Source organism: Eutrigla gurnardus (genome assembly GCF_963514095.1).
Source record: "Eutrigla gurnardus genome assembly, chromosome: 7".
NCBI lineage: Eukaryota > Metazoa > Chordata > Actinopteri > Perciformes > Triglidae > Eutrigla > Eutrigla gurnardus.
Genome location: NC_139921.1, coordinates 11,645,938 through 11,662,011, shown reverse-complemented (window position 1 = coordinate 11,662,011; position 16,074 = coordinate 11,645,938). Strand labels below are relative to the sequence as shown.

Sequence of the window (16,074 nt, the reverse complement as noted above, 5' to 3'; positions counted from 1 at the left end):
GTTAACAAAAAATTTCATAAAGTGTCAGCTGGCTGAGTAGAGATCACCAGGAGATCGCCTGAAAGTGTCTTACTTCCTGTATTTTTGTCATTCCCAATATAATATCCATCCAAAATTGTTTTGCAATTTTGACTTGCTGCCGCATCACTAAACCTCAGAAAGTCTAGAGTGATTGGTTTAATCTTTGGAAGCAATTTGGGGATAAGTGTCACTGCGACAGGAGGATGTGAGCATAAAACCGCCAAACTTGTGATCACTGATCCTCCTCACTGAATTCATGACTACCAAACCTAAATTCTCACCTTATACATCAACATTTCACTCAGACATACTCAGACACATAACCAACCTCATAAAGTAAAAATAGTTTATTTAGAAATGATTATTCATTTTGAAAATATGTTTATGAAATCCAGTGATATATGTAAATAATCAATTATCAGGTTAAAGTGCAAAAATAAATTTTTCATATAATGCATCTATACAAAAATAACATTGGGGTGTGATATTAAAAAGGAGGAAAATCCATTAACATGGCTTCGATCATTGTCAGCTTTTGTAAAAATAAAAATTTCATCAGAGTTGTGTCCCTTCTATAAAAGTTTTGGACAGTTTGCATTGAACAACCACTTTAATTTTACATTCCACACATCCACAGCCAAGTCAGGCTTTGATAACTAAGCTTCCACATTTCCATGAAGGCTTACAGTATTTCTGCTGATAAAACAGTCCATCTTAGAGGAGTATTCCCACAGAAGCGGCTGAGATTAATAATTATTTGGTTGTTGTCTTTGGTTCTGTTTTCCAGTGCCACCCCCCCTCCTGCTGGCAGAGTGAATTACTTGATCTTGGCTGGCTTCAGTTCCTTGACCTGCATGTGTAATGTTTTGTGGACAGCCAGAGTCCTGGACTGACAAAAGCCCTTGCCACACTCCTGACATTTGAAGGGCTTTTCTTTGGAGTGAATGTACCTGCAGGGGAAACACAAACCGGCAGGAAGATATAGTTCATGTCAGAATTCACAACATCATCATTAAGGTACGTCAAATTCAAAGTGCAGCACAATTCATAGTACTCAATGCAAAGATGTGAATGAGTGACGCACATTTTTGTTAAGTTGAAATCAAGCAAATAATAATAATGATAATTAAAACTGCAAGCCGTGATGTGGCGTGCCTGCGGTCAAATGGCAGTGTCGCAGCCGCCTACGTGTGCTGCGGCCGCCTCCTCGTGGCGCAATTTTAGACACAAGCGATTGAGATTCAAAGCCATCTGCCTCCCTGACAGTATTCTGAGGTGCATGCGAAATGTGAAGCAGATGAGACAATGAATAAAATCATTAGCAGGTGTGGAAAGTTTCACGACTGTTGATCTGGTGTAATCCAAAGTGAAACTACATTTCAGTCACAGAGCTCACACACATGTCCATGCCTTCCTGACATCTCTCCTCCTCCCCCTAGTGACCCCACATCCTCCCCCTGTGTCCTCTCTGCAGGCTGAAATTAGAGGAATTAGTTAAAAAATAATCAGGTGTGGCTTTTACTTGGAAAAAGACACAAAATGAGTGACATTTCCTGTCGCCAGTAGGTGGCACTCTGACTGTGAGTCAATATTACAGTCCAGATGTGTTCAGAGTTGGACTATAATAAAGTATCAAAACTTTGGAGCAGATCAGAGAAGAAACACTTAAGTTATAATAGCTTTGATGTTTATGGCGAAGGTTCAACTGACAGCTGTCTGAGGTGCATGTGAAGTTTGGAGCAGATTAGACAATGAATAAAGTCATTAGCAGGTGTGGAAAATGTCATGACTGTTGATCTGGTGTTAAACAGTGACAGAGGTCACATCTTCTCCATGCCTTCCTGACATCTCTCTGAGTCCCCTTAGTGTTTCTCCTTCCCCTCCCCCTCTATTTACAGTCACAGAGCTGATACGCAGGTGGTTAAAAACATTTTTTTTGCCCACTTCTTGTTGACTTTAGGCGTGGGTCCAAGAGGACTTTTTGTACATCTCCACATGGTCTATCTAACTTCATGCATGTATGCCAAACCTATTCAGGAGGTGGACTTTGGTACTCCAAGAGGATTTTTTGTAGAGGACACTCACCCACACGTGTGCAAAATTTTATGTCAATCGGAGTTATAGTGTGGCAGGGCTGGGCCTAGATGGACTGCCGGCTCATTCCACTCCGAACTTCTGGCGGCGAGCTTACCAGGCCGGTGGTATGGCAGCAAGCTTTGCGAGCCAGTGCCGAGATTACTGGGCTGGCGCGAACTTGCCGAAACAGCGGCAAGCTTACTGGACTGGCGGTATGGCAGCAAGCTTACCGGGACAGCGGCAAACTTAACAGGCCAGCGGTGCGCCGGCGAGCTTACCGGAGGCTCTTTTTCAGAATAGAAATACGAATATCTCCCGTCTCTGGGGAAAATGAGCAAATGATGCACGGCCATTCAAAAATACTACCGGGTTCTTATGATACAAAACTGGAACTATAGTTCCATATTTGTTTTTGCATTAATGTGTTAAAAAAACATAATGTATTAAACCAAAGAAATGTACTTACCATTAACGCGTTAATGTTGACAGCTGTAATATATTTGGTTTTGGTTAGATGCCTGGTTAGTAAATGTATATTTTTAGAATACGCATTCATTTGGTCCGCTATTGTCTGCCAAGTTTTTTATTGCTGCTTTTTTACAGCAGCAGTGTTAAGTGTCAGAAGTACACTGCACATGGTCTATTTAAGAAAGCCGTGAACATGCAGTTATCCAAATTACTTACACCTGGCTTGACATAGTCACACCTCTTCATCCTGGCTTGGCAATAATGCAATGGATTATGTCAGGATGCACTGAGGAGACTAGTGTTAGAATTGACTTTTACTTTGTTCACTTTAGATTTGTACTTTTTCACTGAACTCATGTAACTTACTAGTTATGTTCATTTAATTACAACAGTGTGACATTTAACTTGATAAGCAGGAACCCGTTCAATCTTCAAGGCCCTCTTTGATCTGTCAGTTAGGTTTGCGATAATAGATACACGCCTCAAGGACAACACCCATACTTGTTTCATATTACATTTTTCACAAGTTCACATCAGAGATAACTGGCCAGTGAGACTCGGTTGCATGAAAGTCCAACCTCTGTACAGGGCAGTCTCGGAAATCATGCTCTGACTGAAATCCTGTGAGAGCTCATTCATTCCGAGCCCAGCCATACTTTACCTGTGACCTGAATAAATACTGTCTGTGAACTGAAGAGTTCTCCGGTTTGTCCTTGGGCTTCCAACAAAAGAATTGGGTTAATACTAGGTCAAGCCACGCTTTTTCCGTTATCCTTGATATCTGAATTTTGCTTTTGTGGAATACCATGGACAATTATCCTGTTACACTAGCCTGCTCCAGACCAGGCTAAGATCCAGGATTTATCAATCTTATCCCATATCTCAGTCACTTCATTTTATTTTATTTGTTCGATCATTTATTTGTGCTCAATAAGCAATTTTTAAACCAATATTCCAAACAATACCAGAAGTTAGCATAAAGCTGAAATAAGAGAACTCAGACCCCTCTGAAGCGTACCGTAGGGAGGTGGTCTGAGTACCTGGGGCCTCATGTATCAATGTTGCGTACGCACAAAAACGTGGCGTACGTAATTTTCCACGCCAACGTTCAGATGTATCAAAAGTGAAATGAGCGTGGAAATGTGCGGTGTCCCACGCCAGCTTCATGGCTGGCGTACGCACGTTTCTACAGCTATTGTTCCTTTGGCGACACTCTGAGGTGATGCTGGGAAACTGTTAATTATGTGAAAACAGAGTAATCAGTCCTCAGAGTAATGTGCACATCAGAGACACATTAATGGACAATTAACACACACGTGTTTGCAATCATATGGATGGATATAAAAGCATGCGCAAAGTGATGAAAAAATGGCATTAACAATGGCAGCCTTGGCCTTGTTAGAAGACATTGCAAACGGTAACATCAGACGTGAGAGGGTGTTTATAAAACGGGAAGATTATGTTAGCAAATGACGACAACTGGCTCATGAGTCGTTTTAGGTTGCCGAGGCCAGTGTTACTGGAGCTGTGCGCAGAGCTGCGGCCGGCCCTAGAAAGAAACACAGCCAGGAGCCAGGGGTTGTCCGTGTCCACACAGGTGCTGACCACTCTGGGGTTTCTGGCAACAGGAGCCTTCCAGAGGGAACTGGCCGACCGGTCAGGAGTGTGCCAGTCCACTCTGAGCCGAGCCATGCCAGCTGTGTGGGACGGGATCAGAATGTCATCCAGGTACATCAAATTCCCATACAATGCTGTTGAACAGGCCAACATTAAAGCGCAATTTGCAGCAAGAGCCGGTTTCCCTAATGTAATCAGAGCTATTGACTGCACACATGTTGCTATAAAAGCGCCATCACAGGATGAATTTGTTTTTGTCAACAGGAAACATTTTCATTCAATAAATATTCAAATAATATGTGATGCGCAAATACAGCTCACCAACATCTTGGCAAGGTGGCCTGGTTCAACGCATGACTCGTTCATTCTTACTAATAGCATGGTTGGTAACAGGCTGGAGGCTGGCACGGTGCGCGATGGGTGGCTTCTCGGTGAGTAAATGTATCCGTTTAATTGTGCCCCGAATGTAAACCAGCACAATGCCCATTTGGGCACGTGCATTCAAATATGTTTATTTGTTTTTCCCTGGTGAAAATAGAGCGGCAGAGCTATCTAACAAGCCCTTTATTGTCTCCTTGTGTTCAGTATTTGTGTCCCGTGCGTAAAGTTGGAAATGTCACTCTGCAGTAGCCACAGCGCACTTCTGCAGTCATTAATATATATAATAATTAGGGCTGTCAAAAGATTGATTTTTTTAATCGCGATTAATCGCATTTTGTCCATAGTTAACTCGTGATTAATCGCAAATTAATCGCATTTTTTGGCAAATTTTTTTTTCTACTAAATGTACCTTAATGTATTTTTTTCATATTCTTAATACTTTTAACAACATAAGGCAAATATACTTGATTTATGAAAATGTTTATTTAACACTTCAAATATCCCCTTACCAAAACAGGGATCAAAACAGGGTTATAAGAATATCACAAACAGTTAAAGTGAACATGTCACAGGAGATAGTGTAACAGGAGATAAGTACAGTTAGGATATAAGTGCATTGGCTTGCAAGTGATATCTCAGACTGGACGTATTTCTATGGTAGCTCATTTCATACCCACAGTACGCGCAGATGACTTTGGTCTTATCGACTGAACCATCTGGCAGTCTTTTGAAGGTGAACAGCTTTTCACATAAGGTGCGTGTCCACAGGCAGCGGTGTTTCCCCGCGTCCCATTCATTGTCTATGTGAAAAGCCGAGCAATGCATTCTGGTAGCGTCGCGGCGAATGTCGAGAGACGGCGCGCGAGTTGGCCGCTCCTCATTTGCCTTGAAGTCGAATCTACTTTATGCTAATCAGAGGCGCCGGGCTCGACTCGCCGCCTCGGGAACGCTCGCGAACGCTCGCAAAAATGTGTTGTTTGAAGGAGAGCGCCTGTCAATCATCCTCTAGTGGCAGCCCACCAAGCGTGCAATACTGGGAAGCGGCGCGTCCACACGCGTTTAAAATCGCCCCTGTGGACACGTACCTATAGACAATGAATGGGACGCGGGGAAACACCGCTGCCTGTTGACACGTACCTTCCCTCTGGATCAAGAATACAGGTGCCACCGACGGCCATAAATCATACAATGCGCGTTTTTTTTTTTTTTTAATACCGAGCGTTAATCGTGCGTTAAAAAAATTAACGGCGTTAAGAGGATGTTGCGTTAACGCGTTATTAACGCGTTAACTTTGACAGCCCTAATAATAATATAATATATAATATATTAATATCCTCCTGTCCCCCCGCCCGTTGCGGTCACGCTTCGGCGGTGGGCCGAAATCCTCCGCTTCACCTCCACCTTCACGTCGGACCATTTCTTTTTTATTTCAGGGAGTGTTCGCTGCTCCGACCCCACAGCGTTCACTGCCTCACACACACGCTCCCACTCACATTTCTTTTTTTTTGTGTTTATGCCTGATGAGAGGCTGCCAAATAATACTGGTCTTCGAGTCTCGACTTCGTTTAAGAGCGTTTCGAGCTCAGACTCGGTGAAGTTGCGCTTCTTCCCTTTACTCATTTTGTAGATCTGATGGTGCAGAGAGGGGAATCCCCGGTGCAGGCCCTATTTAAATGCATTTGCATATTTAAATGGAGGCGTGGACAGGGAGGAGTTTAGCACTTCTACATGTGCGCTCAATTCCACGTTGATTGGGATGTACAAAGGAAAAGTGCTTGGATCCATGCGTACGCACACTTTGATACATCTGATTTTTTTTGTGCGTACGACAGTTTCTGGATTCTAGCGTACGCCATGTTTCAGTAGGAAATCCACGCAATTCTTAGTACATGAGGCCCCTGGTCATTGTGAACACAAAGCACTCCAGGTTTGCTTCACCCTTTGCCATTGTAATTTAGCGATCAGGGCTTTCCGTTGGCAGCACACCATCAGATCAGCCACCGATTCATTCAGTAAAAATATGAAATCTGATTACCGGCGTTAGCGCTTTTTCTAGTCGCCGAGACTAAATAACGGAGCTTACAGCTAACCATGTTCACATTGGTCGCATTGAGTTACATTATGATGCATTCAGGCTCGATTCAGTAACAAATAGCATATTTTTAACGTTGTCAAACGTAAACGTTGTTTACCTTTGAACGATGTGTTCAAATGTAATGGTGTCTTACTGGTGTCTGCGTTTAGATAGCACCCCGGCGTTGCGGAACAAGTGAGGCGTCCCACAGCATGGCTGTAGTCTTGTCTGTGGACTCATTGGCCATGTGACGTATTCAATAAGCGTCGGAAATCCCATTAGCTTGATGCATCAAAACAACTACGAAAGGTGAACTTTTGCCCGTCTCACATATTTACATGACTCTTCATCTGCAAGCGAAGTTGCTGTGCATCATAAACATGTTGATGCGGATAAGTATTACAGCAGCAACCAGAGTCATCAGTAAAAAAAGTAATTTTAAAATGTTATAAACGTAATACTTATATACGTAAATAAAAAAGTAAAATAAATAAAAAAACAAAATCTAAAAACACAGTTCACATTATTGCACATGTGAAATAGGAAATCATCTGAACTCTTTGAAATGTTATATCCCAATTGGAGAATCAGTAGAAAAATTGCCAATTTTCTGGAACTTTGGTTTACAATGGGGCTATAGATCTGGATGGGAACTTCACTATGGACATTTTCATTGCGATATTTTATGTTATTGTTGCTAAACCTTGTCTGTCTAGGGTTTTGTATTATATAACTAAAAGACAATAAAAACATTTTAAAAATATATAAATACAACTATATAAAATCATGATATTTTTACACAATTCACTTTTGCATATTTTGAAATAATTAAAATGTCTTTTTTTTATTCTGTATTTGATTTGGTTCTCACCTGTGGTCCCGGAGGTGGTCCTGTCTTCTGAAGGCCTTGTGGCAGATATCACAGGTATATGGCCTCTCGTCCGTGTGTGTCCTCTCGTGGATCAAAAGGTTGTAGGATTTGGTAAAATGGCGCCCACAGAACTTGCAGACAAACTCCTTCTTGGTCTTGGAGGGAAGTCGGCCTCGGCTGGACTTGCGCTCCGGTGATGATATTTTGGTCACATCCAGGAGGCATCGCAGGCCAGCTGAAGTCGGGTGGTGAAATGAACCCCGTACTGCAGTGGCAGCAGCAGCACCCGTTATGCTCAGGTCTTCTGCCTTCAGATGATCCTCCTGGGTGGCTGCTGCTGCCAGGTTGGCAAAGTCAAAGCGGGGTTTGTTCTTGGAGCTGTGCAGCAGCTCCGCCGAGTCCTGCAGGAGGTGGGGGAACATGGGGAGGGAGGCCATGGACGAGAACTGGGCAGGCAGCTTGGAGATGGTGCAGCGGGGCAGGACCAGAGGTGGGTAGCCCAGGGTCCACTGGTGGAGGTGGATGGCTTGGAGGGCACTGAAGCTGTAAATACTGTGGAAATTATCTGCTGGCAGCTGGAGGCCTGTGGAGCTCTGGAGGAGGGCGTAGTTAGCCAGTTGGAGGGACGGGTGGAGAGGGACTGGTGCTGGCAAAGTCTTGCTGCCCATCGCTATTATCCACAATCCAACAGGTCTTCTGGCAGAGAGAGAAACAGCATATGAAAACCTGCCACTTTGATTTCTAGTGCTTTCAGAAGTTAATGAAGATGGTGACTAAGATGACCAGGAGCAGCCTGCATTTTGAATTACATTTTGAGGGAAGCATATTTTTTGTGGATTATGCTTGCTCTTAAGGAATCACAAATTTGTTTCAAATGAGTCTGTGAAAGTCCACGTATGAGCCCACGGATGAGGTTTGGGTGGTGGATGGGTAAAAAAAAATAATACCACTGCAAAAATCTCAAATAGTTAAAATTAATGCAATAATAGATGGCAATACATTTTTAACATTTTAAATTAATAAGAAAATGTAAAAATGTACATGGTATGCAGTAATATGATGTCCACTATAGCCTACGTGATTTTGGGACTTTTTGATAGTTGACTTCATATTTACAACCTGATATCACATTAAACAATTTGATTAGGTGAAAATGCTGATTAGGGACAATGCCATGAAGACACAAAACAACATGCAACTTCCATCCTAGTGGTAAACAGCACGACAGAACTCAAGTTTGCCACGTGCTGTTTTGTGCTGAAATTTCCCTGATCTACAATCAGGAACCGCTTTTAGACTGCCTTTTCGTTGCGGGAGTATAGAATTATTCTGCACTGCCGATAGTTGCACATACGAGGCTGCCGTTGTATGCATCGACATGTTTTGTTAATATGCGAGACGAGCAAAAGTTCACCTTTCGTAGTTGTTTTGAGGCATTGAGCTAAATAAAATTTCTGATGCTCTTCGAATGTGTCACACGACTGACGAGTCCATAGAAAAGACCATGGCCGCGTTGTGGGACGTGTCACTCGTTACGCAAAGCCGAGGTGCTATCTAAACACAGACACCGTTGCGGCGTTACGCCCTAAACAAAGTTCTATCTAAACGCTCCGGTTCTGCAGCATATTTTGAGTAGGCTTTCCGCCATTACCTGTCTAAAAGTGGCCAGGGAAACTTCTGCATGAAACAGTTAACTCAGATTCAATATTGGGGAAACCCATACGCACATAGCCTGATCGACTCTTGATACTGAGTAAAGGGAATCAAGTCACTCGTATACTCGGATAAGTTTTGTGATTATCTCAGAAGTTCGAATGGTACAGTATTGGAATACTGTATACTGTGCAACACAAGGTTGTATCCACAACCCTCCTCCGCTTACCAAGAAACCTAGTGCTCCCCCACACATCCATACAATATCAGGGGCTAATACACATTGGGTCCAGCTTGCAGATAAGGCCTCATTATCAGCTAATCAAGGATGCGCATGTGAAAGGATCAACACTATAGTTGCAGGTCTGTAACAGGATGTGAACTCAGGCCTCGTCCACACGTACCAAAATGATTTTTGATTTGATTTTTTTTCTCTGTTTTTCCATTTCAAGAAAATCTGCATCCACACGAATCCACTGTAAATGACTCTGCGCTGTAGTACATATTCCAGGTCCTTATGTGGTGCAGTTTCTGCTCCAAAAATACACCAAAAACGCAGAAGAAGAGACAAAGCATGGGGAGGTAAACACGTTGCTTGACCCGATGTTTGCCATTGCTATGGCAACAAGTGAAAGCTATGGCTACTATCCACCCGACCACCTGATCAAGAAACACCCAGAAGTTGACAGTTTGGCCCATATAAATAAAACCAACAATAACCATCAACAGCCGTCACCCTAAGGACATTAACGAGGCGTTGTCACTCGTGATGGATTAATTCGAAAAATAAATGCGACATTCATGGGAAGTTAGCTAGCATAAATGTCGGTTGTTTGTTAGCATCATAAAAAAGTAGCAAATCTGTGACTTTTTTTCTCCGAATATTGCCCCCCTCTCTCGGCTCCATTTTTTTCATACAGTGGGCCTGATACGCCGTCGTACAAAGGAGCAGAATATCTGCTGCAACACGATCACGAGCACGTAGGCCGCCATTGTTGTTATGAGACGTTGCAGGGAGAAGTCAGGCTAGAGCGTCGGGTTGATGAAGTCATAGTATGCGCTTTTGCCGTCTACACGAAAACGTGGAGGGGTGCAATTTTTTTTCTTTTCCCCCTGGGACCTGGTTTCAAAAAAGTGTGTTTTCAGGCACCGAAAACGCTGGACTTTTGACTTATGGAAAAGTAAAAATACTTACTGTAATAAATTACACAATAATACATATATTTAGTATATCACCTTTCACAGAAATCTATGCAAGTTCTTTACAAGAGTAAATGACTAAAATAGAAACATTGAAACCAAAATAAAAACTATGTCATGACTACTGAAAAAAAACCAGCAAATGTAATGTAGTCTTTAAAATGTTTTATTAAATTGTGAAACAAGTGGGTCAGATATATGCATGTATCGCGCTTATAGTCAGAATCTGTGGAGGTGGAGGTGAATAACTCTGTCAATGTCTCTCTGACAATGTATCTTCCCCTAAATGTATAAGTTACTTAATTAAAAAAAATGTAAATTACTTTTCCAAGATAAACCATTAAACAAAATTAAAATGCTCTTATTTTGTTTTCTTTAGTTGTCTTTACCAAACAGCAGTTTTGTTCATTACTTGCTTTATTTGAGATCAAAATTGTACTTGATAAGTATTCAATAATAAAGTTAATAATATGTACATTTAGTATAGTTCCTTTCATAGAACATTCAAAGCTAAGAATCACATATTAAAAACAAACAAAAAAATACCTCTTCTACTGAATAACAACTCTTGTATGGTCCTATAAACTTAATAACAAATGAATCAGGTACCAAGTCATCGCTGTGTTGACAAAAGTGAATACAAAACAGTTGGCAGCATTAGCACATACACGCAGAAGAAGCAGTGTGTGTGTGTGTGTGTGTAAGTGTGTGTGTGTGTGTTTCCTGTAGCAGTAACATGCCTGGGGCTGTTCAACACAGAATGACAGCATTTAGCCAGAGAAAGACCTGTTTAATCAGGTTTGATGAGCAGGAATAACAACAGACAATAATGTATCTTTGTGTGAGGCAGGTAACTCCTCTCACCTGTTTACTGAGAGACAAATGCTGTTTGTACTCAAGTGTTGCATTCCACTGCAATTTTCAGGTTTGAGTTTAATTTAAGAGAAGAAAGGGGGCCCATTTTGAAATTATATAAATACAATATGAATAAACACAAATATTTTTTCCAACGCACTCATTACCATACACACACACACACACTCACACATATATATATATATATATATATATATATATATATATATATATATATATATATATCAGAGGCGTAATATTCTGTTACGCCTTTCCACCTCGGCAAGCGTTTAGACTGACAACGGGGCAGAATACTCCCAGAACAAACAATCTTTCTAAAAGGGGCTTATGACTTCTATGAAGTGCATTTAAGTCAGCCAGATGAGTGTTTTGTTGCTATAAGAATGTGAACTTTAGCATGGCGGCAGGCAGAGCATGGAGTTTCTCCATGAAAAGGTCTCAGCTGCTCCTCTACTGAAGTGGTTGTAATGAGGAGCAGCAGAGCTCAAACGACCTCCTGTGGTCTGTTCATTTCTGATCACCACGCAGAAGTAATTGACTTATACTTAGGAGGTCATTAGAGGAGATAAGTGCTGTGCTGCTGAGTGCCTCCTCACCTTTAACCCTTTGATGTCTGCATACCAGTGGCCCCTGAGCCTAACAGCCATGTGGCCCCTGTGAGATTCAGGGCCTGTCCACACGAAAACGTTTTCAGTGCGTGAAGTCTTGTGCGTTTCGCCCTGCCGTCCATACGGATCCGGCGTTTCCGCGGCGTGAAAACTCACTTTTTTGAAACCAGCTCTCAGGGTGGAAAAGAAAAAAACGGCCCCCCTCCGTTTCGTGATCGTTTTCGTGTGGACGGCGAAAACGAAAACGCTGACGTCATCGCCCCGCTCCTCGACCCTCGACCCTGACTTCTTCCCCTGCAACGTCTCGTAACAACAACGGCGGCCTCCGTGCTCGTAGCAGATATTCTGCACGTCTGTACGACGGCGTATCAGGGCCGCTGTATGAAAAGAAAACGGAGCCGAGAGAGGGGGGCAATATTCCAGGGAAAAAGCTTTTTCATTTTGCTTCGTGTGTACGGGGCCTCAGAGGCCGTCCAGACGAAGCAAAACAAACTTCTTTTCTCCGTTTTGCCTTGGCGTCGTTTCAAGAAAATCTGCGTTGCCATTGCTATGGCAACACGTGAGAGTTATGGCTAATCTCCGCCCGACCACCCGATCAATAAACACCCATAAGATGACAATTTGGCCCGTATAAATAAAACCAACAATAAGCATCAAAAGCCGTCACCCTAAGGACCTTGACGAGGCGTTGTCACACATTGGGATGGATTAATTAGACAAATAAATGCCTACATTCATGGGAAGTTAGCTAGCGGTTGTTTGTTAGCATCGTAATAAAGTAGCATATCTGCGACTTTTTTCCCGGAATATCGCCCCCTCTCTCGGCTCCGTTTTTTTTTCATACAGTGGCCCTGATACGCCCTCATACAGACGAGCAGAATATCTGCTACGAGCACGGAGGCCGCCGTTGTTGTTGTTGTTGTTAGGAGACGTCGCGGGGGGAGAAGTCAGGCTAGAGGGTCGAGGGGCGGGCTGATGACGTCAGCGTATTCGTTTTCGCCGTCTACACGAAAACGAACACGAAACGGAGGGGTGCCGTTTTTTTCTTTTCCACCCTGAGAGCTGGTTTCAAAAAAGTGCGAAAACGCAGGATTCGTATGGACGGCAGGGCGAAACGCACAAGACTTCTGCGTTTACGCACTGAAAACGTTTTCGTGTGGACAGGCCCTCAGAGCCCCACTGTTTTTTAATTGTTAATATGGTTGATTTTTTTTTAGCGACCTGGTGAAGTTTACATGCTAATTAGAAAGGTGCTTGCTGATTCCAGTCATTTGTGACTCAATATATGGAAATGTTGGTGCTTTTATGGCAAGAAAATATCACGTAAATAAAGACTGTCGAGAAAAAACACATGAAAAAACCCTCCTCTGGTGGAGGGTCCTGGGACAGGGGATGTTGTATGTTGTACTGAAAATATTGTGATTTTGGGCTATATAATTAAATTGAATTGAAAATGTGTTTTTAAAAAAAAACAAGGTATATGTATACCATTTTACAAGTAGTAAAACTAAGTAGTATTAGGGTTGCCTTATAACTAATTCATTTACTGTTTCACAGTGTAAACCTTATAGTCATGTTATGGTCTTGTAGATTTGAGTTGTTAAAATAATTTGCAGCAGTAACTTTGTGTTTTCTGTCTTTTAATCCCTCAGATTCTCTTGGTTTGTATGTAGAAAATGTCCTCTAAACTCAGCTTAGATACAGAATTAGAGCCAAATGTTTGTATAAGATGTTCATCAGTACTTACCACCTTATAATTTGACTTTGACATGAGTTGTGCTTGCTCTTTGCTCTCCATATTTCTTTTAAAAGTTACATGTCAACCAAGTTGCAGTCCATCTGAGAAACAGAGAGCCACGTATCACAGCCATCAGCGTGTTCTGTATCTCCTTATCATGCAGTGAGTTCACAAAGTGGTCCTAATTTATAATGGGACATTAATAAAAACAGAGGGCTACAGGGTGTGGTGGGACCTTCTGGCCTTTTGTGATAGATGAACACTAAAACTTAACACATTGGTGAGTGTGGTGCTCAGTAAAGGCCTCTGATCTGATCCAGCAGCAATGATTAGTGAAACTGACCGAGCAGAGGACGAAGTGTTGGAGGTGCTGACTGTGCAGTTTTTATCTGTAAATCTCTCATCAAAGCAGTCCTGATGGAGATGTGAAGACATCGGAGTTTGGACTCGACTAGCACTTAAAGACTGGTGGAATAATATTCAGCAGCTTTTTTTTAAAAGTCCTGAACAACAAAATTTCTGTTTCAGGTTCAACCATTGAACTTCACAATCCTGACTTGTTCTCCTTCGAAACAAGATAGTTTAAGAGAGTGTGAATACGCTCCGATAAACAAACTTTATCAATATACATCCTTTCACTGTAACTTGAGAGATACATTTATTCATCCGATGCAGCTAATGGACTGTTGTGGTTGACCTACGAAAAGATGCACCAATGTCCCCTGATTGTAAATACAGGACTCTATTTCTGTCTCTATTGGAAAGTGAAGTGATCCTTAATAGCTTTAACTTTCAATAACATACTACTGTTGTCAATATGAGATTTTAGCTGCTGCTGACTATTAAAGTTGTAATTGATGAATTAGGGAATAACATATTTCAGCTGAGGACAAACTATTCTGCCCCTAAAACAGTTCATTTATTACCAAAGGCATCCATTTAAGTATTGTCCATTTACTCATATATTTAAAAATCATTAACATAAAACAGTGCTGGCTGAAAATAACACCAATGCGACTTAATTCATTTTAAGAAGTAAATGACACCTGTTGCACAATCCTCCCTCCAAATCGAATCCCTCCCAAGTCATTTAAATGGATCTTATATGTAATTGTTTGCAGCGTTTAAACGTTTTAAAGCTCAGAAAGTGTGATCCATTTTAAATGTGAGAACAAAGTTAAACTTACCGACACAATATGTTTAATTCTCTGTCCGCAGCTCGGCGTCCTGCCGGAGGTTCAGCCTCGTTTGTCGGGCCGGGTGGTTAGTGAGACGGCCAGAGCGGCAGCATGTTCCTCCGCTGGGGTGTGAGCTCCGACAGGAGGCTGGTCTGAGCCGGACGGTGGTGTGGAGGTTTCGAGATCTGACGCAGCTCTTCTGTCCTCTTCACTCCACTGATCTGCGCTAAAACTGTCGCTGACTCTTTATTGCAGCGCAGAGTCCAACTCCTACTGGCGCGTCACTCAGCCAGCCCACATCCAGGTCCCTGCTGCTGGATGCTGCTTTAATCAGTGCAGTCACTTTATTCGTTATTTTAATGACAGAAAGAAAATGTTGTAAGCGCAGCATCCCATTAAAACGCGCATTACGAGCAGTTTTGAATTACTATTAAGTACAATATCATTTTTCAAAGGGACATTAATTTGCATTAGCAAAATACAGAGATTCACAAAATCAGCAAGGCAGTATTGACAATTAAAAAGGTCGACAGTGCTGCATGTTTATCTTTCAGTTGCTCAGGACGTTTTTGTGGGAAAAAGTCAGATAAAAGTCTCGATGCTGTCTTTGTTCTGAACTCTCCTGCTGAGGATGGAATTTACAGACTGATGATGGTTTTAATATTGGAACATCAGATGTGCGTGATGTTCATGCATGAATACTTTATTTAGATACGCTTCTTTGGGTACCTAGAAAAGCGCTGTATAAAACCTATGTATTATTATTATTATTATTATTATTATTATTATTATTATTATTATTATTATTATTACTATTATTATTAGATACAGCCTGGGAAGAAGACGTATTGATTCCAAATGCAGACATATTTATCATTACAATGATTTACATTGAATATTGATCTTAAAACACCATTCACTTTATATTTTAACAGAATATGTGATTTACTCATGTAGGCATATCACATGCATATCTTCAGTTAAAATACAAAGTTAAAACAAATTTTAGTAACAACAATTAAAACAATTATAATAATTATAAAAAATAAATGTTTTCACTTTATTTTTTTCTAAAAACAATTTCAACATTTAGTAGGAATTCAAATGGAACAGTGTATAAATGATAATATAAATAAAAAACCCATCCCATCATTGCTTTTTTTTTGTTTTGTTAGTTTAATCACTCGTCCTTCCTTAACGCTGTCAGAATTTATTTGACAGTTGTGGATGTGAATTATCAGCAGCATCAATGAAATGGGGCTGCACGGTGGTGTAGTGGGTAGCACTCTCGCCTCACAGCGAGAGGATCCCGG

At 41.6% G+C, this 16,074-nt stretch overlaps 1 protein-coding gene across 2 annotated transcripts; it reads right to left on the bottom strand.

Moving 5' to 3' along the window:
* Positions 1-353: 353 nt before the first annotated feature.
* Positions 354-14,968, bottom strand: osr1 (odd-skipped related transcription factor 1). 2 transcript variants are annotated; one of them, XM_084014075.1, is made up of 3 exons: positions 14,771-14,968; positions 7,509-8,204; positions 354-971 (listed from the first exon to the last, which is right to left on the bottom strand). In XM_084014075.1, the coding sequence occupies exons 2-3, from the start codon at positions 8,174-8,176 to the stop codon at positions 839-841; spliced, it is 801 nt and encodes a 266-aa protein (XP_083870201.1). In that variant the 5' UTR covers positions 8,177-8,204; positions 14,771-14,968; the 3' UTR covers positions 354-838. The 2 variants fall into 2 exon arrangements, with proteins under 2 accessions (XP_083870201.1, XP_083870202.1); XM_084014076.1 differs by having other exon boundaries at positions 7,509-8,201.
* Positions 14,969-16,074: the final 1,106 nt, after the last annotated feature.

What these genes read in the sequence shown, in the direction of transcription:
- osr1 (XM_084014075.1), bottom strand. Translation starts at nt 8,176, where the DNA reads ATGGGCAGCAAGACTTTGCCAGCACCAGTCCCTCTCCACCCGTCCCTC. An exon ending in GACCACCTCCGGGACCACAG is followed by an intron (nt 972 to 7,508) that starts GTGAGAACCAAA and finishes TTTCCCCTGCAG; the next exon opens with GTACATTCACTCCAAAGAAA.